The 25,743-nt window shown below is 33.5% G+C and overlaps 1 protein-coding gene and 1 pseudogene across 1 annotated transcript; both read left to right on the top strand.

Annotated features, from left to right (window-relative positions):
- Positions 1-4,471: 4,471 nt before the first annotated feature.
- LOC111408960 (probable protein phosphatase 2C 55) lies at positions 4,472-10,813 on the top strand. The gene is made up of 6 exons (XM_023038821.1): positions 4,472-4,738; positions 5,761-6,678; positions 7,346-7,670; positions 7,949-8,098; positions 8,966-9,256; positions 10,329-10,813. The coding sequence occupies exons 2-6, from the start codon at positions 5,915-5,917 to the stop codon at positions 10,356-10,358; spliced, it is 1,560 nt and encodes a 519-aa protein (XP_022894589.1). The 5' UTR covers positions 4,472-4,738; positions 5,761-5,914; the 3' UTR covers positions 10,359-10,813.
- Positions 10,814-13,608: 2,795 nt separating this feature from the next.
- Positions 13,609-21,381, top strand: LOC111409452 (annotated as a pseudogene).
- The last annotated feature ends 4,362 nt before the right edge of the window (positions 21,382-25,743 follow it).

Raw genomic sequence — 25,743 nt, 5'->3', positions numbered from 1 at the left:
TGAGTGAAGAAATAAAAAATGACAGTTAGAGTAGTGAAATAACTATCAAAAAATTGATATTTTTAGTTGAAAATTTGCTACCAAACGAGGGCTAAGATTGTGATGGGCAACGTGAGCTCGACCTTAAGACTTCAGTAGTGGAATAGAAACAAGACAGTTGTCCATTGAGACATGTTATTCTAAGAATCACTCGTCGAATGAAGACATTCTAAATAGAAAAATGAAAACCATAATTGCTAACAGTGATCTTGGCCTAAAGAGTAAGCAAGCACTAACGTAACTTTCAGCCAACAAGGACAACCTGCGTATTAAGAATAAAATTTCGATCTTATCCTTTTCTATTATTCTAAATAATATAAATTTATATCACTTATTTGATTCCAATTACTTTCAAAATACGTTTTTTATTATCTTCTTTTTAACTATGCATTTTTCAATAAAATAATATTATATATAAATTAAATTTTTTTTTTATTTTTCAACCGTACATTCTACATCAATTTACTATTCTAAAATATATTTTAAACCAAAAAAAAAAAAACTCAAACAGGCTCTTAATTATTTCTTATTTATATTTTCGACGTAGTCTTACATTTAGCCACTCTTTGGTGGGGATTAAAATTTTTAGTAAATGTTGATCGAAATTGGTAAAACATGTAATTAAAGTTTTAGAACCCATAAAATATGTGTTTAAAGTTAATTATTGATTTTGATTTAGAATAAAATCTGAAATTTGATCCCTGCCAAATAGGGCTTAATATATTTATTAAAATTAACCTTTTATTTTTTTATTAAAAAGAAATATAATCCAAAATTTTATAATTAGAAAAATGTAATAAGTTTTGATATTTACTTATCGTCGTTCTTTTCTGTACTTTTTTTTTTTTGTAATTATCACAATAAGACCATTTTAAACCTAATATATTTCAACGGTTTAGGGATGACAAAATGTTAGGTTTCGAGCCCCTTCATTTTGCCTCGTCCCAATTATTATTCCTTATTTCAATTTATATTTTTTAAAGTTAAATTGTTTTTAAAATAATTAAATAAATAGTGATAAATAATGATATTTTAATTCATGTCCTGCCTCTAGTTGTTGTGTTACTACGCGCAATCCAAAAATAATTGGCATGGCAGGGAATGGGGATGCCATTCTTGACTAGTCCGCAACGCTGTCATCCTTATAATTGTTGCGGGTGCAAAAAAATAGAGATCAAAGAAAATATAATTTTATTGAAACATTAGTACATGAATTTAATAATGTTACCACTAAAAATAGTTTTAGCACTTAAATTAAAAAAAAAAAAAAAGAATGAGAGAAAAAAAGGGATAGACAACTGGTAGTAAAATATTACTATGGGCCTGTTTGAGCCATATTATTTCAAAAAAATACGTTCTTAAATAGTGATTTGACATCATTTCAACCACATATTCTTCAATAAAATAATATTACACGCATATAAAAATTTTTCCTTATTTTTTAACCACATATTTCCCATCAATACACTATTCAAGAATGTATTATTATCAAAATAATATGGCTCACACACCCCCTAAATAATAGTTTCAACTTATATATTACGGAAGACTAAAATAGAAAACAAAAATATACTTTTGGCTAATAAAGGGGAAATCTGTAATCAGAACAAACTTTATGGAGTTTTTTGTAATTTTTAAAATCATAGGGGGTGTTTCTAAATCTGAATCTGAAGTTGTTATAAGTCTCAGTTTTTATCCAAATTTACAATTTAGATAACATGAGGTCTATATCCAACACAACTATTGATAAGATGCTTTAATCAATAAATATATCGTGACTTTTAGAGATGATCGAACATAGCAAATATTATATCAATCCATATAGACATAAAATGTTAACAATGTATCAAGGCAATGCATCACTACAATATACAAATTTATTGAGTTCAATGAGAGAACCTTAGCTCGTTACAATAAGTTCATACCAAGCTAAAATTACCCAACTTGTAACCTTGCAAAATCAGTCGCCATATTTCCAAACTGGAAGATATTGACTTTGGCCCCAGAATCTTATAAATGTGAATGTCATATTAAAACATTAGTACTATCTACATAAAAGTTTAGTATACTGCAAGAGTTGTTATCTCAGTAACACTACCATACTGTTGACTCGAGCACAATTTATCCATGAATCTTAAAAATAAATGTCCGCAATGCTTAGTCCATGTTTGATACATGAATAATGCTATTTGTACATAATGATTTACATACAGATGATATAGCAAAAGATAGTGAATTTTTATTATTTGATTTAAAAAATTCTGATCTAATCATATATCACACATCATATGTATGTAAAATTATTATGTAAATCATTATGTACATCTAACATAAAAGCACATACAGATTCTTCATTTTTTTTTTTCAAAACTCTTCAATTACTTAGTCACCATATTTCCAAACTAGAACATATTAACTTTGGTCCTCGAAACTTCAAATGTGAATTTCACATAAAAACATTCATACAATCTACTTAAAAGAGTTTAGTATGATGAGAGTTGTCATTTCAATAACACTACCATACCGTTGACTCAAAAGCACGATTTATCCATGGATCTTAAAAATAAATGTCTGCAATATTAGTCCATGTTTGATATAGGAATAATGCTACTTATACATAATAATTTATACATAGATAAAATGTCAAAAGATAGTGAATTTTTTTTATCTGATTGAAAAAATTATGACCAAATCATGTCTCACACATTATGTTATATGTATATGTATATGTAAACATATAAATTATTATGTACATGTAATACAAAAGTGCATACATATTCTTCAAATTATTATTATTTTTTTTCAAAACTCATTAATAAAATAAATTTTTGTATTGATCCATAACATTTTCTTAATTATCAATCACATATTTTATCAAAAAATTAATTCTAAAATTTTTTAGCCCGACCAGAATCAAATCTTCCAGCCGTGAATTTCACTCCATGTTTTGTAGCACGTTTTTATTCTGACCTGTAAATAGTACCTAAATTAAAGTGCATGGTACCAACTGTGATCCACCAAGTTGTTGGCTGTGATCATTATACACATAAATAAGCTTTTGCTCCCCTTCATTAAATTAAAATTTATTTTCTTTTATATTTTTAATCACACAATCTTCCATAAAAAAAATATTACATGTAAATCGAAAATTTTATCTTTTTTTTTAACCGCCGATTCTTTAAAAAAATACTATTCCATTCATTTTTATTTGAAAAAATGTGGCCAAATGGGGCCATTCCACCACATTTTATTACATTTTTTTCTACAATACTCATTTTTAACCATACATGCTTCATTAAAATAATACTAAACATAAATAAAAAAAATTTCTTCTTTTTTAACCACACATTTCAACATCAATTACTATTTAATGATACAATTTTTTCGAAATTTTTTCTCAAACTTATTTTCAATCATATATTAACACAAAAAATATTTTATAAGTAAATTTAAATTAATTTTTTTTAATACTTTTTAACTACATATTTTTCAAAAAATTACTAATTCCAACTTTATTTTTTCTTTTTCTTTTCATGAAAACCTATTTTTAATGTTTGTGAAATAGGGAATTCCAACTTCATGTGAAAGCATTGCATAATCACATTATTCACATCGAACCAAACAACGTGTGCTACCTAACCTGACTCTTCAAACTGAATGGGCCGGGTCTTATTCCCTCAAAGTTGGACCCACTCACTCTATTTATTTCCCAATATAAATAAGTTTGCTTTGTGCTATTAAAACGTGCAAGATTTTTAGTTATTATTTTAGATTAAAAGTTAATTTTAATTTATATCAAAGTCAAACAATCAATATTAATAATATTGTTCACGAACTCCACAGCTATTAAACCACATATTTAAAATTTCCTATTACAATCTATTAAAAAATATAATTTTAATTCCTATCAAATAGCCTTTTAGCATTTGTCTGGTTGAAATTAAAATTAAATTTTTAATAAATTTTGATAAAAATTGATGAAATATATTTTTAAAAATTATAAAATTCAAAAAATATTTGATTAAAATCAATTATTAACTTTGATTTAGATTAAAATATAGGTACATGTTTGGTAGCAATTTTTCATCCAAAAAAATTAATTTTCTTAACGTTATTTTACTATTTCAATCTTCATTTTTGACTTATTCACTCAAAGTGTAATCTAGTCTTCTCTATAACGGTTAAAAGATCAATTATCATGATTACTATTCGTGAATAACTATCAGTAACATGTTTTGTGGGAGGGAACTAAAATAATAAATAATCCTCATACCAAATTTCAAATTGAGCTCTATTTTAGTCAAAGCTCATTTGTAAGAGCATGGGTGGGAATGATTTAAAGAATTGATTTTTTGATCGTTACGGGAAAAGTTGAATTTACTTTTGAAAGAAGAAGGCAAATATGACAATTGAAATAAGGTAAAAAAATCAATTTTTTTTAGAGTGAAAGTCGCTCAAAACAAGCCCTAAATAGGGTTGCGGATGCAGCCGATTATCCAATCCCAAATCACTCTCTCGCACGGACTTACCGTTTCAACAAACTCAACGGCCGAGCTGGAGAAATTTGACCGCAAAACGTTTATGAATTCATTTCAACGAATATAAAGTATAAACCTGTGATAATTTTTGGGTGTTGGTTTTTAATATTTGCAGCCGTATTCTTGGTGGACATTGCGGCTTTCTGATTTCACTAATAGAGGTAATTCCCTTTGCTATTGATTCCTGTTTGAGTGTTCGCGATAGTGGATTTTGTTTATTTGGATGATATTTTTGTTGGCTGAGGAGCTGATTATTTGGTTTGACCTAATAAGATTATTTTGATTTTGCTTTTGTGAAGTTATTGAAGATGATGGTAAACTGAGATGGGACTCAGTTGAATACAGTCTTACTATATTCGGTTTTAACTCTTTGTTTTTCTGATGGATTGTTAACGGTGGTGCACACACTAAAACGGCTACCACATGTATCTGCCGAGGAGTAGGGCAGAATTCTATTTGAAAATGGAGGGTTTCCAAGTTATATGTTGCATAAATCTTCATCAGTGATCTATCAAGTGGTTTTGCCCTATCTAATGAGGATTGGGTGATCAGTTTTAATTCCACTTGCTTGCATTTTTCATCTTTATATATTCTAGGAACAGATATAGGAAAATAGTTTCATATTTGATTACAAATAGAAATGTTTCCATTTGATTCAGTCTTTTAATATTTTACTTGATGGATTTGGCCTCTTAAAATGAAATATTCTACTCTGTCTTCTTGTAATTGCTGTTCACACATGGAAAACCCTCATAAATTAGGTATTTGTGAAATTAATATAGCAAGAGAACATATGCTTTTTCCTACTGTATTAATTCGTTGTGTAGGGTTCTAGCGCTAAATGGACTCCAACCATATTTTCTGTACTTTCATTTTTGTATTGTTTACTTATGCTATTGTATACTTTTTTGTCCACCGTAGTTGTAAATTTATAGAAGGACGCAATTCAATACTGATTCTCCTTTATATCTAAATTCTGAGAATAGAAACCGAAAGTAGTTGCAATTGCTTAGTTGATTTGTTGGGATGTTCCTTCCTAATTGTATGCAGAGCAGATAAAATCTTGGCCTCTAATGTAACCACTCAAACTTTAATTACTGATGTATCTCTATTGCCATCTTTTCTACTAGAAAGACATTAAAAATTTTCCTCATTATATTTGCTCTTCATGCTTTCTCGTCAGGTTTCTTCATTTCTGTTACACTTTGTGGAGAGGAAGAGTCGTCCTGATTATATTCTCATAATAGATGCACTGGGAGTTATGATATTTTCTCTCTTTTTTGGTACCTGCGGTTGCATTGTCTGTAAGAAACAGGTGGTTGATTTGAGTGGTGAAAATGCCCGCTAATTATTTCTCTAGATTCGGTGTATCATTCTGGCAAGGAGTCCAAAGATTAATCTCCGTGAAAGAAAGTGGAATCCGAGATCCAATAGAGGTTTTGATTGGCCAAGGAAAATTGTTGATTGGCTGTTCAAGGTCATTCCATTCTGTGCCTTCTGGAACATTTACTGACCTTCATGTATTTCTACGGCCTGGCACGGTTGCTGCTGCTCAGGCAAATTTGCATATAGCCAATCGAAGAAAAAATCTTTCAGTTGTTGGTGTATTTTCCCGTGCAATTTCCATACCATCTGTGTCAGGGCCTTCATTTCAAGTTTGTGGTTATCACGTTGATTGTCTGCTATCAGACCCCAGTAAGGTTACTTTTGGCATCAACTCTCAGAAGGCTCTTATGGCTGTTTGTGGATCTAGATCAGCTCCAGCCGATTTCTCCATTAGGAATTTGACTTCTAGGCCAGTACAACCTGGTGTGGCAGCATATCGCTCTTACAGTTACAGCGGAAGGAGCTTCAAAAATTGTAGAAAAGCTAGCATGAGCTTGAAAAATAAAGAACAACCAAACAATTTCTTGCTCTATGGATATTTTATATATAACGTTGCAAAGAGAAACGGCAATTCCAAGCCATACCCAGGATTTGGGTTTGAGGGTTTCTATATCTCATCACCTGCATGTTCCTCTACTGGCACTGCTTCTGATGTGTCATTTGATAGCTCAATGCAGGAGGAACTGCATTCAAGTTCTTCAGATTCTTCTGATCTGTACGTTCCCTCTAGTTTGTATGATTTACACACACACATGCATTCTATCTCTCTCTCTCTGAAGTTCAGGCCCTACCATTTATTGTGTGAAACTTAGATATTGTTGCAAATTAGATGTCTGATTGCAGTTGCCGCAATTTCATTTGTTTGATGAGTGTTTCATAGTGCTTGTAATGGTCACTTTAGGAAACTATGAACAACAAATTGTATCTAACAAGTTTTACTTGCTCATAGCATGTTCTACATATGTTGAGTTGATTATTTGCTAGAGTTGACGTGGCATCTCAATGATGATGACAGATTATTCTACTAAAAGAGTAATGTTTTTTATTTGTTTCTCTTGAGCAAATATATGATTCGTTTATATTTTCACCGATTGTTTTATTCATTTAATAGTAACAAACAATTGTTGAGTAGGTTCCACAAGTTTCTTGTTGGATATTTGTTTGAAATTATGCACAGTTATTGGTTAGCGCTATCTCTGCAGAAAAAAGGTGAAATTTGGTATTCAAAGTATTAATTTTAAAATTATGTAATAATTCACTGAATTTGTTTTTAAATTTTTTTTGCATGTGATTAGTTTGTATGGAGTGCATTACTATTGTAAAAAAATTCTGATTATTGTGGTAGGCCTTTTTGTATTTATAATTTTTCTTGTTGGTTGCAGGAAGATTCCAACAGACAGATCTCTAAAGCTAAATTCAGCATCATGTTACCTGCCCCATCCTGACAAAGAAGAAACTGGTGGAGAGGATGCTCATTTTATTTGCTTGGATGAACAAGCAATTGGTGTAGCTGATGGCGTTGGTGGATGGGCTGATCTTGGTGTTGATGCAGGGCAGTATGCTCGTGAACTCATGTCTAATTCAGTCAACGCAATTCAAGAAGAACCAAGGGGTTCAATTGATCCAGCCAGAGTCCTGGAGAAGGCTCACACAAGCACGAAAGCAAAGGGTTCATCAACAGCTTGTATAATTGCTCTCACAGATCAGGTGCTGTGCATTCAACTTATATTACAAGAATATGATAAAATAAGTACTTTTACTACCATCATTGCCTAACATTGAAAAGATTTTTATGTGTAACAAACTAGAGATTTGAGTTTATGGTTTATTTACTTGATTAAATTGTTGGACTCATAAAATTTTTTCCTCTAGGTATTTGAACTGTCTGTGTGGAATATACAAGTTTTTCTTCCAGTCAATTTAGATAGAAGCGCTCAATGCGTCTCTAAGTTTCTGGAGTTACTGACCACATTTCCTGTCTGCAGGGTCTCCATGCCATAAATTTAGGAGATAGTGGGTTTATGGTGATTAGAGATGGATGTACAGTTTTCAGATCCCCTGTTCAGCAACATGATTTTAATTTCACTTATCAGCTGGAGAGTGGTACTGCTGGAGATTTGCCTAGCTCTGGAGAGGTCGGATGGATCCTGTTCCTTTTATACTTTCTTTCCGCTAATGGTTCGGTGACTATTGACAAGTGCATAAGGAATATAAGCATTTTGCAAAAATATAATTTATATTGTAAACGAAGGAAATTGCATTAATTGGGTTGGAACTTTGTTGAGAGTGTTGGGCGAGGTGAAAGGATGAGAACCTGTGTTTCATACTGAATTTTAACTGTATAATTGATGTACAAGTTCGGCCTGCTGTTCAGTTATCATGTTTAAACATTGTTCAGTTATCATGTTTAGAATAATTAACATTTTTATTTTATTGATGATCATCTTCTACCATAGCTAACAATGCACTGTGATAATTTTGAACGTCCTCTAGCAGGCTGTTAGATATATGCCATATTGCATGGATCCTTCTAGTGAGTCTCAAGTGTTTTAATCATTATATGATAGGTTTTTGTCAACTTAACCTTAGGCATGCTCGTATGTAACACTTGATACCCATACCCAGGCCCACACAGCATAGGGTGCATGCATTTCATGTAATATATAGGCAACATTCACATGTTCTCTAGTAGCACCTCTTTTAGGGTGGAAACCTGGTCTATACTCCATCCACAATATTATTCCTCTTAAATGGAACTTTGATTGTTGCTTTCAAATACCTAATTCTTTAGGCTGTCCTTGACTCCTTTGTACTTCTAGCTTTGCAGTCATCTATAAGTTTTAGTTATGGCTTATATCATCTTTTGTTTAAGCAAATACTTGAACTTAAGGGGCAAATGCTGATCAATACTTGCTTCAGTTTGTTATTTTTTGACAATTAGGTTTACTACGCTACTTGGAAATGAATCCATTTGGAACTGAATGGCCCTATGTGTGGTGCAGGTGTTTACAATTGCTATTGCTCCAGGAGATGTTATAGTTGCCGGTACAGATGGGCTTTTTGACAACTTGTATAACAATGATATTACTGCAGTAGTGGTTCATGCCGTGAGAGCTGGTTTAGGGCCTCAAGTAACAGCCCAAAAGATTGCAGCATTGGCGCGGCAACGAGCACAAGACAAAAGCAGGCAGACACCTTTCTCTACTGCAGCCCAAGAAGCTGGGTTCCGTTATTATGGTGGAAAGCTTGATGACATCACTGTAGTTGTTTCTTATATTGCCAGTGAGCACAAGGTATGATCTCTCCGTGTTCGTGTTTCAAGATTTTCTGATCATGCCTGCATTTTGGTGACTGTCTGCATGGCTGTACATAAAGCTCTCTTTCATTTTATCGTTGGACGATCCTTGTATATCTCATGTCAAAACTGGAAACTACTATATCTTTAGAGTGAGTCCAAAATTTTTTTGCTTTGCATTGTGAAAAGTTCTCAATTTATATATTTTTTTCTTGGCTTTAGATATATGAAACCATGACAATTGGGTAATAATTCATCAATAAAATGATAGAGTAAAATTTATGAAAATCAGCTTAATAATAGGCCCTATTTCAAAATGATGGACACAGTTACATTTATAAATTTAATTATTTATGCATTCATTGTTTCTAAAATAATGTGAAGGTAACTCCTAACCTACCCTCACTCAAGATTTGCGCTGTAGGTAAAACACATAGCCCACTTACTGGTGCTCGCGTTGTGCACAGAATGATCCTGATACGTAGATACACAAGTGAATATAGCATGCCATCATCTATTTGCTACCATTTTTTACAGGGTCTCGTAACTTTAGAGATTATGCATAATTTGATGTTGGGTTCCGATTTCTATTTTTCAGATGTTTTTATTATAGTCTGTTCTGATGTGTTGATTCATTTTTCATGGACTTGCTCTTTTTCTTGGGTTAGTTGTTCTGAAGTGAGCCTTGATCAAAAGCTGACTTGATAAGTGCACATTTATAAGTTGTGTAAAGATTTTGCTTATATTATTTCCTCCTACTGTACACCGTGTAGTAGAAAAGTCTCGATGACAATGGTGGTCTAGATGTAATTTTTGTTTGTGCGTGGCTGGAAGCTTGTTGCATTTCTGAACATTCCACATTATATTGTTACATGCTTGTGGAAGAGTAATGGTTGAAATGCAGTTTATTCCTCGATATATGTATTACTTCATGAGTTCATGTTTAAAGCCTAGAGTATATTTGTTATGCAGGATCGAACAAGACAGTTAACTAGATTTTAGCTTATTTTTCTTCTTCAATATTGTTTAATAATATCCAATCTCGAAATTTGATTGTGATGCTTGTGCAGGAAAGCGCTTCATCCAGGGTCTCTAGTTAGAGCCTGTTTGTACTTACTCGGTGTCAATTTCAAATAACTACTCGGATTGCTTGGCATCATTTGGGTCAATACTGATGTTTCACCTACGGCAGTTTAGCAATATTATTGAAACCTGTTGTGTCTTTTTATCGTGTATTCCACTGTTATACTCCTGGGAATTACTTTTGTTGTATATACTAGTTTTGAGCTGTTAGTGCTTTCTGTTACAGATCAAATCAGCTGGACAGAGTTGATCAACGTTTGTCTTTTGTAGTTTTAGAATCTTATGCTCGCTGATTCCACACGGATTGTGTTAGATCTTGAAAAAACCATAGTTCAAAAGCTAGATGTTAAAGTTGAAAATCTCGAGTCTATATAAATCACACGTCGAAATTTCACACTTATGATGTGGAATTCTAAACTCATGACTTGTGATTGGAATCATGTCAAATCTTGCGATCTTGGCACTTGCATTGGACTGACTGTGCGCTAATTTTTGGCTATTTGTCAACGAACACTATTATGTTAGGGTCACCGTTCACTATTTATTGGCATTCGTGAGATGTCATGCCTGCTTTGATCTTATTGTTATAGATTTTGATTGAATCATATTTTAAAAGTTAACTATTGAAGTTGAAGTCTTAATCTAAGACCATCTCTAATGGATATGCCCTATTGCACCAAAATTTGGTGCATACCTTCGTCCAACTTTTGCACCAAATGGTACAACATGTGTAACACTATTCATTGCACCATTTTTGGCATCAAATGGTGTAATATTTGTTGTCATTTTTTTTATCATTATTCAATGATAATGATTAAGGATATTTGCATCATTTTTGTTCTATAATAATAATAATAATTAAGGATTTTTTTAATTAAATAATTATTTTTGTGAATTTAATGTAATTGTTTATAATAAATTAATAATATAATCAATTATTTTCGTCAATTTAACATAATATATAGAACATGTGAATAATTTATTAATTAATAATAATTCAATATATTTGTTAATTTAACTAAATTATAATTTAGTAATTTATATAATTATAAAATAAATAAATACATTGTAAAAAATCGAAAGAATGAATAAAATAATAAAATATTGCTCATTTGGTGTAAGTTTTGGTGTAATGATTGAAGATGAATTTTGGTTTGATACAAGATTTAGTGTAAAATTATATAAATTTTAGTGCAGCGCTGAAAATGACCTAAATATCTAATGAAATACATTGGGATTCCATACTCTTGATGTGGATTCAAATTTCATATCTCAACCATAGGAACCATGACATGTTGCTAAAGTAATGTTTGCTGGACTTGGTTTAATACTTTATCAATCATATAATTTTATATAAAAAGTGTCTAAATTTATCTTAAGCGACGAAAATAATAAGTTTTTTCATATTGGAATTTTGGATTCATTTCGTAGTCAAATTAATACCTAGGGTTGCACAAAAAAATCGTGAAACCTCAAATCGAGTCGAAACCGTTGAGTTAAAACCGTTGGTTTGGGTCCACGAGGACCTGTGATTTCTTTTTCCTCAAACCGAACCAAACCGTGGGGAAATGGAGAATTCCCCTATGACGGGGAAGGGCAGTCTAGACTGCATGAAGGAACTAACACAACTCCCAGCCCGGGGATTAAATCCCTCTTCGGTGTTTGAGTTTCTCTGTGGACAGTGCCACCTTAAATCCTTTTTTTAGTTTTCATCATTTACTCCCCTTTATTTTAGAAGGCGCCAGTCTTCTTCATCTGGCCGCATTGCATCAATTATGAACCGAACCAAACCAAATCGTTTTAAAGTGGTTTGGTTTAGGTTTTGATTTTCAAATACCTCACAAAACTTAATCGGGCTGTTTTTAAGTTTTTTAATTAAAATATTAATTTTATTAACTTAAAAAATTTAAAGTTTTCACTTTTAAAAAAAATACTAATTTAGCAATACAATTATAACCAGCCTATTAAAATAATCATAGAAAGTAAATTAGGTTCATCGTTATTGACATATGATTTAACAGGTTTACAACACATGTTCTTACCTGATATCTAAACTAAATTAAAATTATTCCAAAATCATATGAAAAAAAAAACTCATATTTTCAACAATCTAAATCACAATTCAATAAAACTACGTCAGTAAATCACGTCCAAATGGTCACTCTACCTTTACTAACCGCTATATGACAATATGAATGTTAAACAAGAAAAGGTAAATAAGGATGAAGAAATATGTATTGTTCTATTAATGTCTTTTATCAATGAATTTTGAAAATAATTTATTTATGGGTTTCATGGTAAATATGAATATAATTTGATATTTAACATTATTAGTTTTCGTTTAAATTTATATTTAACTTATGTTAAATACATTACTATAATGTTGAAAGGTAAACCGCAGATTAAAGTTGAATCAAACCGCAAATTATGGTTTAATTTGAAAAAAATTTCAAACCGCATAAAATGATTTGAATTGAAAATATAACATAACCCGCCCAAATCAAATTGCATTCACCCCTATTAATATCCACAATTTAGAAAATAATATTAAAATATCAGCCAAACAAAACCCTTATTGCCTATACAATTATTTATTAGCCTTTGTTTGAGTTCCATTTTGGAGGGAATGTATTTTAAATAATGTATTGATGAGAAATATATGATTAAAAAATAAGAAAAAGTGAATTGGGCTCAAACAAGAGCATAATTTGAATACATTTTATATAGTTAATGGAATTAGGTAAAGTTAGTTGCTCATTGGTGTCGTTCATAGGCCTTCCTTCACTCAGCCGATTAGATTGGTCCCTTCCCAATTGAACCGTTGGTTTACGGAACCTAACCATTGTTCCTGTGTTCCTCGAAACACCATTACAGACCACCCTGTTTGCTTAATGCTTATACTATGCCACTCCTCCTGCCAAAGCCTGAAGGAGGAAAAAAAAATATCATATTGAACAGAGAGCAAAAGATAAATCCTTCTTTGTTTTTCCGAGGTTTGAGTGTTGGAGGCTAGTTTGAATTTTTGATCATGAGGGAAAAGATCAATGGCAGTGGGTTGAAGGGAGAAGAATAGTTAGTCATCGATACGTAGTGATGACTCGGCTCGTCTCGTCACGAGCCCGAGCAGAGCCCATGAGCTGAAGCTCGTGATTTTTTTAATTTTTTGGATTTTTTGAGCTCGTGGGCTCGTAAAAAATGGCTCGTGGTCGACGAGCCGAATAGGCTTGGCTCGTCGGATTGAGCCCCCTATTTGGATTGGCTCGACCCATGAGCAGAGTTTTAACGAGCCGAGCAGTCGAATCGCTCGGCCCGTTTGACATACGATGATCGCATATCGCCATCGCAATTGGGATCGGAGTTGTTGCCGGATGCATTTTCGCCTTCTTTTTCCCAAATGGATTCTCCTCCTCTAATCCGCCTATACAAGTTCGCCGTCTTACCAAATCCAGTCTCGAGGTACCTATTTTCTCTACTAATAGAAATCTCCCCTTTTTCATTTTCCATATTGTGTCTTCATGATTCTGCTTATGCTTCTTTTGGAGAAGTGCTATCCCAGGGTTTTAGATTTATTAACGAAATGCAATTTGTGGGTTTCATTTATCTTAATTTTGTGATTTATGTAAATTGAGGGGGTCAGTTGACTCTCTTTGTTTTGGGCAGTGAGTTTTTGACTATATTACAAGTAAATTGCAAGATTTGATTTTGATTTAAGTATCACGTTCTTGCAAAATTGTAATTATTCTAGACATATCAGTTCCTCGAGAAAAAAACAAGGAAAGAGAACGAAGATAAATAATGGTCTGTGTATAGCTTGAGTTGATGTATAACTTTTTCTTAAGTGTAATTTTAGTCAGTGTCAAACTCTTTTAGATATGCTTAAACTTCTATTGATTTGGTATGTAGGATGATTTGTCCTCGTGTGAATCTCCGAAAAAATTAAACACGTTGAAGACGGACATCATGAAGTTGTCGAAAAAGAATATGGAGCTGAAAAGGCAAGCAAAGGGGCTGAATGAAAAGTTACGTCTAGCTGAGCAGGGAAAAGACCATGCGCAGGAGCAGGTTATGAAGTTGAGGGAAAAGACCAGATAAAGCTGGGCCTTTTGGCACTGTTAAGGCATTAAGAACTAACCCAACCGTCCTTCCTGATGAAGGCTTGAACCCGAGACTTGCAAAGATCTTGGCTGAGCTTGCTGTTGGAAAAGAACTTATAGTTGCTCTTGCCAATGTGAATGTGAAAGCTATGCTTGAGGTCTGGTTCACCAACATTAAGAGAGTTAGCATTCCTAACTACCTAGTAGTTGCATTAGATGACACAATGGTGGATTTTTGCAAGTCAAATGATGTCCCTGTGTACAAGAGGGACCCTGATAAAGTTATCAATTCTGTTGGATGTTGGAAAAATAATTAGTTGCAGTAGTGTTCAGAACAATATAATTCAGAAATATGAAACTTATCGTCCGATCGAGTCTCGTGACAGCACGATGTCCTAAAGTGAAATTACCCGTCGATAATTGCTGCGACCTCCATGAACAATCACTCTCAGGATACAACGATCATAAACCACTTGTGCAGCAATCACGAATGGTTTTTCCAAAACACTCAATTGTACTTCAGAATATATGTAAAAACCCGAGTATTCAGAATATGAAAAGGAGGATTGATGCAAGATGTTTTTTATGTCTTTTCTAAGTGTGTTTTTCCCAAAATGAGATATGTGTTTATATAGGCAAGATGGAAGTAACAGTCTCCACCATGTTCAGAGAGTAATGTAGAATTTTAATGGCTGAGTGGTGCGTATTTTAATGACTGTTAGTGGGTTGTTACAAAAATAAACGGTTAGAAAATACTAGCTAATTTTACCCACTAAATAATAAAAAAAATTATTTTAGTCAAGGAAGCCCAAGAGCCCAAAGCCCCAATCAAGACATTTTCCACACAAAGTCACATTTCCCACCACTTTGACACTTTATCTAATTTGATTATTTCTTCCACATTTTATATTTATACCATAAATATATAACAATCCCCCACATGAAAGAAATAAGATAAATGAAAATATTACTCTAGAGTACGGTAGAAATCATGCAGGCTTAGGTATCTATCGACTTGAACCTTGGCTTTGTATATTCTATCGAGCTTACTAACTATAGAGTGAACTATGTTTTGAACTCTACAATTATAGTTACAAACTAAGACAATAGAACACACACATGATTTCTAGAACAGTCATTGAGTTCTCGCGATTGTGTTCATTTCAGCCGTGAACTTTCTCAGTTTCTTTGAGTGCTCTATAGAATTCGCCTCAATTCTCATAGGAAGCGGGCCCACTTTCATACTCAAATAGGTGCTACTATCAAGGGTGCACTGTATCTAAACACCCCACTGAATATTAGCTATAGTAAGCATTAAGAGCATTAGCTCATCCTCTAATCAATACAGTTGATACTATGCATCATAAGGTGGGGTTTGGAATACATCCAATGTAGTACCCCCACAAACCACTCCAATAACTTTGTTGTCCCATTGAACCTTGACCATGGGATCTCCAATTGCAATGTTGGGTTTCCATTATAGGTGATCTAATAAGTAATAAGCTTTAGTCTCATCCCCCTCGATGTTTGTTGAATTAGCTCTCTAACCAATCCTTTGGTTAATGGGTCAGCAATGTTATCACTTGACTTCATATAGTCAATAGCTATAATCCCATCCTTAAGCAACTGACACACAGTATTGTGCCTCCTACGAATATGTCTAAACTTTCCATTGTAGGATGAATTTTGAGTTCTTGAAATAGTTGCTTGACTGTCACAATGTATTGAAATAGTTGGAAATGGTTTAGACCACAAAGGAACATCCATAAGAAAAATTCTTAACCATTCAGCCTCCTCACCTGCCTTATCTAAAGCTATGAACTCAGATTTCATAGTAGATCTAGCAATGCAGGTTTGTTTAGTGGATTTCCAGGAGACAACACCACCTGCTAATGTAAATACATATCCATTTGTAGTTTTACTTTCATTGGTATCGAAACTCCAATTAGAATCACAATATTCCTCAAGTATAGTAGGGAATTTAGTATAATGTATTCCCCAGTCTAGAGTGTATCTCAAATACCTCAAGACTCGAATGAGAGCATCACAATGTTTACTGTTAGGATTACTAGTATACCTGCTAAGTCAACTGACAGCATATGCTATATCAGGTCTTGTACAGCTCATGAGATACATGAGACTGCCGATTACTTTAGCATACTCTAAAGTGGAAACACTAGGACCTGAAAGTTTTCTCAAATGACGGCTTGCATCATAAGGTGTTTTAGCAGGAATACGGTTGTATTGATTAAACTTTTTAAGCACCTTTTCTACATAATGTGATTGGGTCAAAATAATTCTTTTAGAATGTTTTACTATTTTGATTCCTAGAATAATATCAGCAACACCCAAATCTTTCATTTCAAAGTGCTTGTTCAAAAATAGTTTAGTTTTATTAACAACATCTAAACTAGTTCCCATAATTAGCATATCATCAACATATAAGCAAATTATCACACCACAATTATTTTCAAATTTGCTATATATGCATTTATCTGGTTCATTTATCACATAACCACTTGACGTCAAAACTGTATCAAATTTTTCGTGCCATTGCTTAGGAGCTTGTTTAAGGCCATAAAGGGATTTTTTAAGTCTACATACTTTATCCTCAAGGCCTTCTACAACAAATCCTTCAGGCTGATCCATATAAATCTCCTCTTCTAAGTCTCTATTTAAAAATACAGCATTGACATCCATTTGATGTATAATAAGATCATACAGTGAGGCAATTGCAATTAACATCCTAATAGAGGTAATCCTAGTAATGGGTGAATAAGTATCAAAGAAGTCAACTCCTTATTTTTGTCTATAGCCTTTAGCTACAAGTCTTGCTTTATACTTATCAATTGAACATCAGGTTTAAGTTTTTTTTAAACAACCATCTACACCCAATTGTCTTACATCCTTGAGGTAAGTCCACTAAATCCCAAGTATTCTTAGACATAATTGAATCATATTCACTATTTACAGCTTCTTTCCAAAATATAGAATCTGGTGAAAACATAACTTCACCAAAAGTACTATGATCATCCTCTACTAAATAGGTTATAAAGTCAGAACCGAAAGAAGTAGTGGTCCTAGGTCTTTTGCTTCTCCTAATTTCAGCTTCTTCTAATTTAGATGGCTCCTCTCTAACACTATGAGGAATACTAAAAGAACTGTTTGGTCCTTCAGACATTTCTTTAAACGAAAATCTATTTTCAAAAACTTCAGCATCTCTAGTTTCAAATACTGTGTTTTTTCAATCAAATTATTTTTAAAGTCAATAACTAAAAATCTGTAGGCATTACTATGAAAAGCATAGCCTATAAAAACACAATCAATAGTTTTCGAACCAAGTTTAGTTCTCTTAGGTGCTGGAATAGAAGTTTTAGCTAAACACCCCCACACTTTAAGATATTTATATAAAGGTGTTCTGCCCTTCCACATTTCATAAGGAGACTTATTATTCTTCTTACTAGGAATTCTGTTAAGAATATAACATGCAGTAAGAAGTGCTTCCCCCCACATGTTAAAAGGTAATCCAGAAGAGCTTAGCATTGATATGACCATATCCTTAAGGGTTCGATTTTTTCTTTCAGCTACACCATTAGATTGGGGAGAATAAGGTGTAGTAGTCTCATGAATAATGCCATTCTCAACACAAAATTTATCAAAATCTCCAGTATATTCTCCTCCCCTATCAGATCTTAAAACTTTAATAGTTTTGTCTAACTGATTTTCTACTTCAGTTTTATAGGAAATAAATTTTGAATAGCTTTTCATCCTTACTCTTAAGTAGATAAATATAACAATATCGAGAATAATCATTAATGAAAGTTAAGAAATATTTATTTCCACCACGAGTAATATCTCCTTTTAAGTCACATAAATCAGAATGTATCAAACTTAAAATCGAAGTAGTCCTATCAACACGATGAAATGGTTTTCTATCATATTTAGATTCAACACACGTTTCACATTTTGAATTTGGACAATTATTGATTTTGGGAATGTTTTCCAAAGTCATTAATTTTTTAATGGAAGTTTTATTAACGTGTCCAAGTCTAGCGTGCCACATATCATAAGAATCCAACAAATAAACGAAAGAGCCAGATGATTTATTGTTAATCACAGAGACATTGAGTTTAAACAGACTCTCATCTGCATACCCTTTCCCAACAAAGGAACCACCCTTAGACAGTACAATTTGACCATTTTCAAATACAATCTTAAAACCCTTTTTGACTAAGATAGATCCGGACACTAGATTTTTCCTAATATCAAGTACATAAATGACATCTTTCAAATTAAGGATATTTTCAGAAGTAAATATAAGCGTCACAATTCCTTTCCCCTCGATTTTAGAGGAGGAAGCATTCCCCATGAACAGACATTCTCCATCACTAGCGGGAGTGAATGAAGAAAATGCACCTCTCGTGCAGTAAATATGTTTGGTGGCTCCAGAATCTACCCACCAGTCTGTCATGTTGCTTACTAGATTCACTTCTGTCACCATAGTAGAGAAATTCCCATCCTCTACCACATGTGCCTGATGCTTCACAGCTTTTCGTTTCCTATTTCTGCAATTCTTTGCAAGTTGACCTGATTTACCACAAGCAAAACAATCACCAACAATTTTATTCTTAAACTGGGGTTTAGACCGATTGTTCTTTCCTACAAATTGTTTTCCCTTGTTTCTGCCTTTAAAATTCTGACCCCTTATAAAATTTCCAATTGGTTTCTTACTACTAGAACTTGCTTCAATAAGATTAGCCTTGGTATCAAAGTCTGGTCTTTCTTTACGTTCTGTCATTCTATTGTCCTCCTCAATTCTAATCCTGATAATCAGATCCTCTAAGGACATTTCTTTTCTCTTATACTTCAAACTATTTTTATACTCTTTCCAAGAAGGTGACAATTTTTCAATTATAACTGACACTTGAAAGCCCTAACAGATTTTATATCCTTCAGCAATAATTTCGTGAATTATAATCTGCAATTCTTCAACTTGACTGACCACAGTTCTAACATCATTCATTTTAAAATCTAAAAACTTTCCCACAACAAATTTCTTGGGTCCAGCATCTTCTGTAGCATATTTCTTTTCTAATGAAATCCATAACACTTTTGCAGATTTACACGACAAGTAAACATCATATAGATCTAACGTCAAACAATTCAGAATATAATTCCTGCACATATATTCCTTATGTTCCCAATTAGCTAAATCCTCTATTTTCTTATCAGTAGGATTATCAGCAATTGCAAAAAGGGGTTTATCTGATTCAACAGCATCAACGACTTTAAGTATTGTCAAATAAAATTGCAGTTTCATTTGTCATCTCTTAAAATTCTTTCCATCAAACAACTCAGGCTTTTCAAAATACTTAGGAACAGATATATCTACGGCAGACATGGCAACTAATTATGAAGATAATTTCACTTTAGATTGTTGGAAAAATAATTAGTTGCAGTAGTGTTCGGAACAATATAATGTAGAAATATAAAACTTATCGTCCGATCGAGTCTCGTGACAGCACGATGTCCTAAAGTGAAATTGCCCGTCGATTATTGTCGTGACCTCCGTGGACAATCACTCTCAGGATACAACGATCGTAAACCACTTGTGCAGCAATCACGAATGATTTTTTCAGAACTCTTAATTGTACTCCAGAATATATGTAAAAACCTGAGTATTCAGAATATGAAAAGGAGGATTGATGCAAGATGTTTTTTTATGTCTTTTCTAAGTGTGTTTTTCCCAAAACGAGATGTGTGTTTATATAGGCAAGATGGAAGTAACGGTCTCCACCATGTTCAGAGAGTAATGTAAAATTTTAATGGCTTAGTAGTGGGTATTTTAATGACTGTTAGTGAGTTGTTACAAAAAAAAGGTCAGAAAATACTGGCTATTTTTACCCACTAAATAATAAAAAAAATTATTTTAGTCAAGAAAGCCCAAGAGCTCAAAGCCCTAATCAAGACATTTTAATATTTGCGTGGGGAGTGACTCGAACCCCTGACGTCCCACACAAATGCCACATTTTCCACCACTTTGACACTTTATCTAATTTGATTATTTCTTTCACATTTTATATTTATATCATAAATATATAACATTGGAAAGATAGGAGGTAATCATGCTGTCTGCGGACTGAAATTTCGAATCTTAGCTCAAAGCCCTAATCAAGACATTTTAATATTTGCGTGGGGAGTGACTCGAACCCCTGACGTCCCACACAAATGCCACATTTTTCACCACTTTGACACTTTATCTAATTTGATTATTTCTTTCACATTTTATATTTATATCATAAATATATAACATTGGAAAGATAGGAGGTAATCATGCTGTCTGCGGACTGAAATTTCGAATCTCGAGGGAGTTTTTGCAGCTGGGATATAGCGTTCTACTTTCAGATGTTGATATAGTGTACTTACAGAACCCATTTGATCATTTGCATCGGGACTCAGAAGTAGAGTCAATGATAGATGGTCATAACAATATGACTGCTTATGGCTATAATGATGTTTTTGATGAACCTGCAATGGATTGGGCTTGATATGCTCACACAATGAGGATACAGGTGTATAATTCTGATTTCTTTTATATAAGGCCCACTATTCCTTCATTTGAGCTTTTGGATCGGGTTGCTGATAGGATGGCACGGTAGGCAAATGTTTGGGACCAAGCAGTTTTCAATGAAGAGCTCTTCTTCCTTTCTCATCCAGGCTATGTAGGGCTTCATGCTGCCAAGAGAACTATGGATTCTATCTCTTCATGAACAATAAGGTTCTTTTTAAGACAATAAGGAAGGACGCTAATTTGAAAAAACTCAAGCCGATTATTGTTCGTATAAAATGCCACCCTGATAAGCTTTCAAGAATGCTAGCAGTTGCAGAATTCTATGTTAATGGCAAGCAAGATGCTCTAGATTCATTCCTAGATGGTTCAGTATAGCAGTGTAAATGTGAAGATTAGTTGATGGAAATTTTCGCGGTAAGTCTTTCTTGTTTATTTTCAATTTATACTGGTAATCTTAACATATTACACTTTTTCAGCAATGCTTCACTTTTGATCCAACTTTTCGAATTTAATTGTAGTATGTTAGAGATCTTGAAGATTGCAAAATTATTGTAGTTACCATATTTATGTATTGCCTTATATAGAAAAACTATAATTAGGCTACTAATTTAGGATTGAATCTCTCCTCTCCTAATTTAGGAGATCTTCTTCCTTTTATCTCCTTTCCCATTGTATTATAGATTGAAGACTGTAACTTTCTCGTTTAATTACACAGAACTACAAAAATTATTTCTGCTTTTATGGTATCAGTCAAGCTCTCTTAAGCCTAGCAATCAATGATGGAAGTCCCGTCAACATCACAGCCTCCATGACCTTTAAAGCCACTCATAGCTAAACAGAGACCACCTTTGCAATGGGATCAACTAGAGTGGAAAATCTTTTTTTTTTCAACTCACGGTGGAGAAATTGAATGGAAGAAACTCCAGAGAATGGGCTCAATAGGTAAAATTGATAATCGACAGCAAGGGAAATATTGGGTTACCTGATCGGAGATACAAACAGACAAATCGATACAACCCTCTTGCAAAAATGGAAGTCCGATCTGGACTAGGTTAGAGGGAGGATCTTAGGTCGATGACCTCTACCTACTAGTGAAGTATTTGTCGAGATGAGAAGCGAAGAGACTAGGAGAAAAGTGATGATGATCGTCGTCGGAGAGATGGAGACATCGGCTCTTTTGTTGAAAGAAATTGGAGTGAATGGTGTTGGATCTGCATGTTATAATTTTGGCCCATACATATGGGCCGGCTAGAGCTTCTAATGGGCCATTTGCTAGGATATTAAATTTTGGGCCCACTAGACATGTTGAATATGCCAGATATTCCTCTAAATTTGGGTAAGTTGGAATTGGGCCTGGAGCATTGAAGAGCAACACATTGGTTGGGCCAATAACAACAAAATGGACGACATTGGTGCGAATATTGCCATAAACAGGATACAACGAAGATATTTGTTGGTATTTACATGGCAAGCCCATTGACTGCAAACCTAGACAGAATGTTAAAAATCGTGGCTATTTAAGTCTTGGTCGACCTAAACTGGGAAATCTAAAGAATCATAAGATGTAGCATTTAATCCAAGAATAATTAGAACAACTCTATCGGATCTTTTCCAACCTTCAGATATCGAGTCAATCTCCAACACACGGTCCTTCAAGTTCACTAGCTCACAATGGTAGTTTCCTGAAAGCATTAAATGTTTCATCAAATCATAAAACAACCTGGATTATTGACTCAAGTGCTTCCGATCATATGACAGACTCTTACCATTTATTTTCTTCATATTAACCTTGCACGGGCAAAATTAAAGTTAAGATCACAGATGGATCACTCTCATCTGTTGCTAGAAAAGGGAGTATTCATATTCCGTTGAGTTTATTAATTTAAAATCTGTTCTTCATGTCCCAAACTTGTTACGTAACCTACTTTCAATCAGCCAGTTAATGACATTCTAATTGTTCTGCTAAATTTTTCCCTTCACATTGTGTATTTCAAAACCTCTCATTGGAAAAGACGATTGACAATGCTAAATAATGTGAGGCATTATACTACTTTGACGACTCTGATGTGGGTAAACACCATCAAACTGAAATTTGTGACTCTATGTTTGTCTTTGGGGATAGTAATATTCTATTATGGCACTATAGAATGGATCACATGAACCTGCAATACTTATGATATGTATTTCCTTCCATTTTTTCGAATAAAATATCTGTTGATTTCTAATGTGAAATATATGAACTTGCGAAACACCAACGCACTAAGTTTTCAAAACCTACGTACAAACCATTGAAACCATTTACTATGATTCACACTGACTTATGGGGCCCTGACCGAACTCACACATAATGGTTTGTTACGTTTATAGATGATCATATTAGTGTTTGTTGTGTTTATCTACTGAAAGAAAAATTTGATGTCCGTTCTGTATTCATTAATTCCCATCAAATGATTCAAACACAATTTTAAACACAAATTCAAATTATGCACACCGATAATCGAACAAAATACTTCAATACCATTCTATGAGACCACCACATAGACATGGGATAATTCATCAAAATTCATGTGTCAACACTATGTGGGATTATCAAACACAAAAATAGAACCCTCTTGGAAGTAGCACGTACCCCATTGTTTACTATAAATATACTAAAAATGTTTGAGGGATGCTATTATGAAAGCAACCTATTTAATCAATTGAATGCCTAGTTGTCCTTTTTCCTTTGAAACACCCATCCAAAGACTCCAGATTTCCTTTCCTAACTCTCGTCTAAACTCAAATATACCCCTTAAGGTTTCGGTTGTACCTCATTAGTTCACATTCATTTCCACTATCGTAGTAAACTTGATCTCGTGCAATCAAATGTGCCCTCATCGATTACTAACATACTCAGAAATGCTACAAATGTTATGATCCATCAACAAAGACAATGTTTGTTAGCGTTGATGGTACATTCTTCGAAATGATGCCCTACTTCCACAAGTCCTTTCTCCAGGTGGAGAATTTGAGTGATGATCGGTTCTTAGACTTTGACATCTCTTCCCCTTCTTCATTAAACATTGAACCTATCATACCACCCAACTTTGATGTGCCATATATAGAACTTTAACTTAGGGGGAGACTTAGAAAAATAAAATAACATGGAGATGTTGTTTTACTCAAAAAAGTCAAAATCAAAGCACAAGGAGGACCTCATATCTAAAGCACCAAGAGAATTGGAACAGATAATAGCTCTAGATTCCAATGAGTTCCAAAAAACAGATATCAATCTACCATATCTTTTCACGCTATTTCAAAATCCACCATATTTCAAAATCCATATCTTATAATGCTATATCTATAGGGTTTTGTACTTTCACATTTAACCTTGAAAGCACAAAAATTCTAAGGAATATTTAAGAAGCCTTGAAAATGCCCAAATGGAGAAAGGCAGTGATGGGGAAAATGCGAGCATTGGAAAGGAATAAAACTTGGGAGGTGATAGACTTAGTGAAAAGAACAATAGAACGATTGCTAGGTTGCAAAAGGATATACACAAACATATGATATTGACTAACCGAGACGTTCGCACCTGTGCAACGTTGAATACAATCCAAGTTCTATTGTCTTTGGCAATGAACTTATACTGACTCTTCAACAATTGGGAATTAAAATTGCATTCTTAAATGCAGAACTGGTAGAAGTGGTCTTCACGACATTACCACTAGTTTTTGAGAATTGAAATGAGAAAAATAGAGTATGTAAACTCAAGAAATCTTTGTATGGCCTAAAGTAGTCACCTGGAGCATCGTTTGACAAATTTGCGAAAGTGTTAAAGGATTAAGATTACCAGTAAGGACAATCAGATCACATCATGTTCTTCGAACAATTTGAAAATGGGTCAAAGACCATCTTAATCGTGTACTTTAACGATATAGTCCTAACGGGAGATGATACAAAGGAGATAGAAAGATTCAAGAAAAGTCTAGCAACTAAATTTGAAGTGAACAACTTGGGACAAATGCGGTACTTAGGGATGGAAGTTGCAAGATCTAAAAAAGGTACCAGTATTTCACAACGAAAATATATTCATGATTGGGTGTAAGTCGAGCGACACCAATGGAAGCAGGAAATAAAACAGGAGATAGTGGAAAAATCCAATCAAAAGTTGGTCTACCTATCTCATATTAGACCTGACATTGCCTTTGTGATAAGTGTGGTAAGCCAACATATGCATTGTACAAAGAAAATCCATATGGAAGCAATATACATAATTCTAAGGTATCTCAAATGCTCATCAGGAAAAGGACTATTCTTCAAGAAGAATAAAAGCAAGAAAGTAGAAATATTCATAGATGCAGATTAGGTAGGTTCAATAGTTTGTACCTTTGTATGGGGAAACTTGGTTACTTGAAGGAGTAAACAACAAAACGTTGTGGCAAGAAACAGTAATGAAGCGGAGTTTAGAGTAGTTGCTCAAGGAATATGTGAAAGAATGTGGATAAAGAAAATCTTGAAAAAACCATAGTCATAGTAGAACTTCCAATCAAACTCTATTGTGATAACAAGATAGTCATCAATATTTCTCTGAATTCAGTTTAACACGATCGAACCAAACATGTAGAAGTGGATAGGCACTTCATCAAAGAAAAGGTTTTGGACGGAGTTTTCTGCGTGATCTATGTTCCCACTAAAGAACAAATCGCTGATATATTCACTAAAGGATTGCCTCAGCAATGTTTCGGCAATTTCATT

Source organism: Olea europaea, chromosome 14 (genome assembly GCF_002742605.1).
Source record: "Olea europaea var. sylvestris chromosome 14, O_europaea_v1, whole genome shotgun sequence".
Lineage (NCBI taxonomy): Eukaryota > Viridiplantae > Streptophyta > Magnoliopsida > Lamiales > Oleaceae > Olea > Olea europaea.
Note: the sequence above shows the minus strand (reverse complement) of the source record. Positions and strands in the feature narration are given on the sequence as shown.

What these genes read in the sequence shown, in the direction of transcription:
- LOC111408960 (XM_023038821.1), top strand. Translation starts at nt 5,915, where the DNA reads ATGCCCGCTAATTATTTCTCTAGATTCGGTGTATCATTCTGGCAAGGA. An exon ending in TCTTCAGATTCTTCTGATCT is followed by an intron (nt 6,679 to 7,345) that starts GTACGTTCCCTC and finishes TGTTGGTTGCAG; the next exon opens with GAAGATTCCAACAGACAGAT. An exon ending in ATATTGCCAGTGAGCACAAG is followed by an intron (nt 9,257 to 10,328) that starts GTATGATCTCTC and finishes ATGCTTGTGCAG; the next exon opens with GAAAGCGCTTCATCCAGGGT.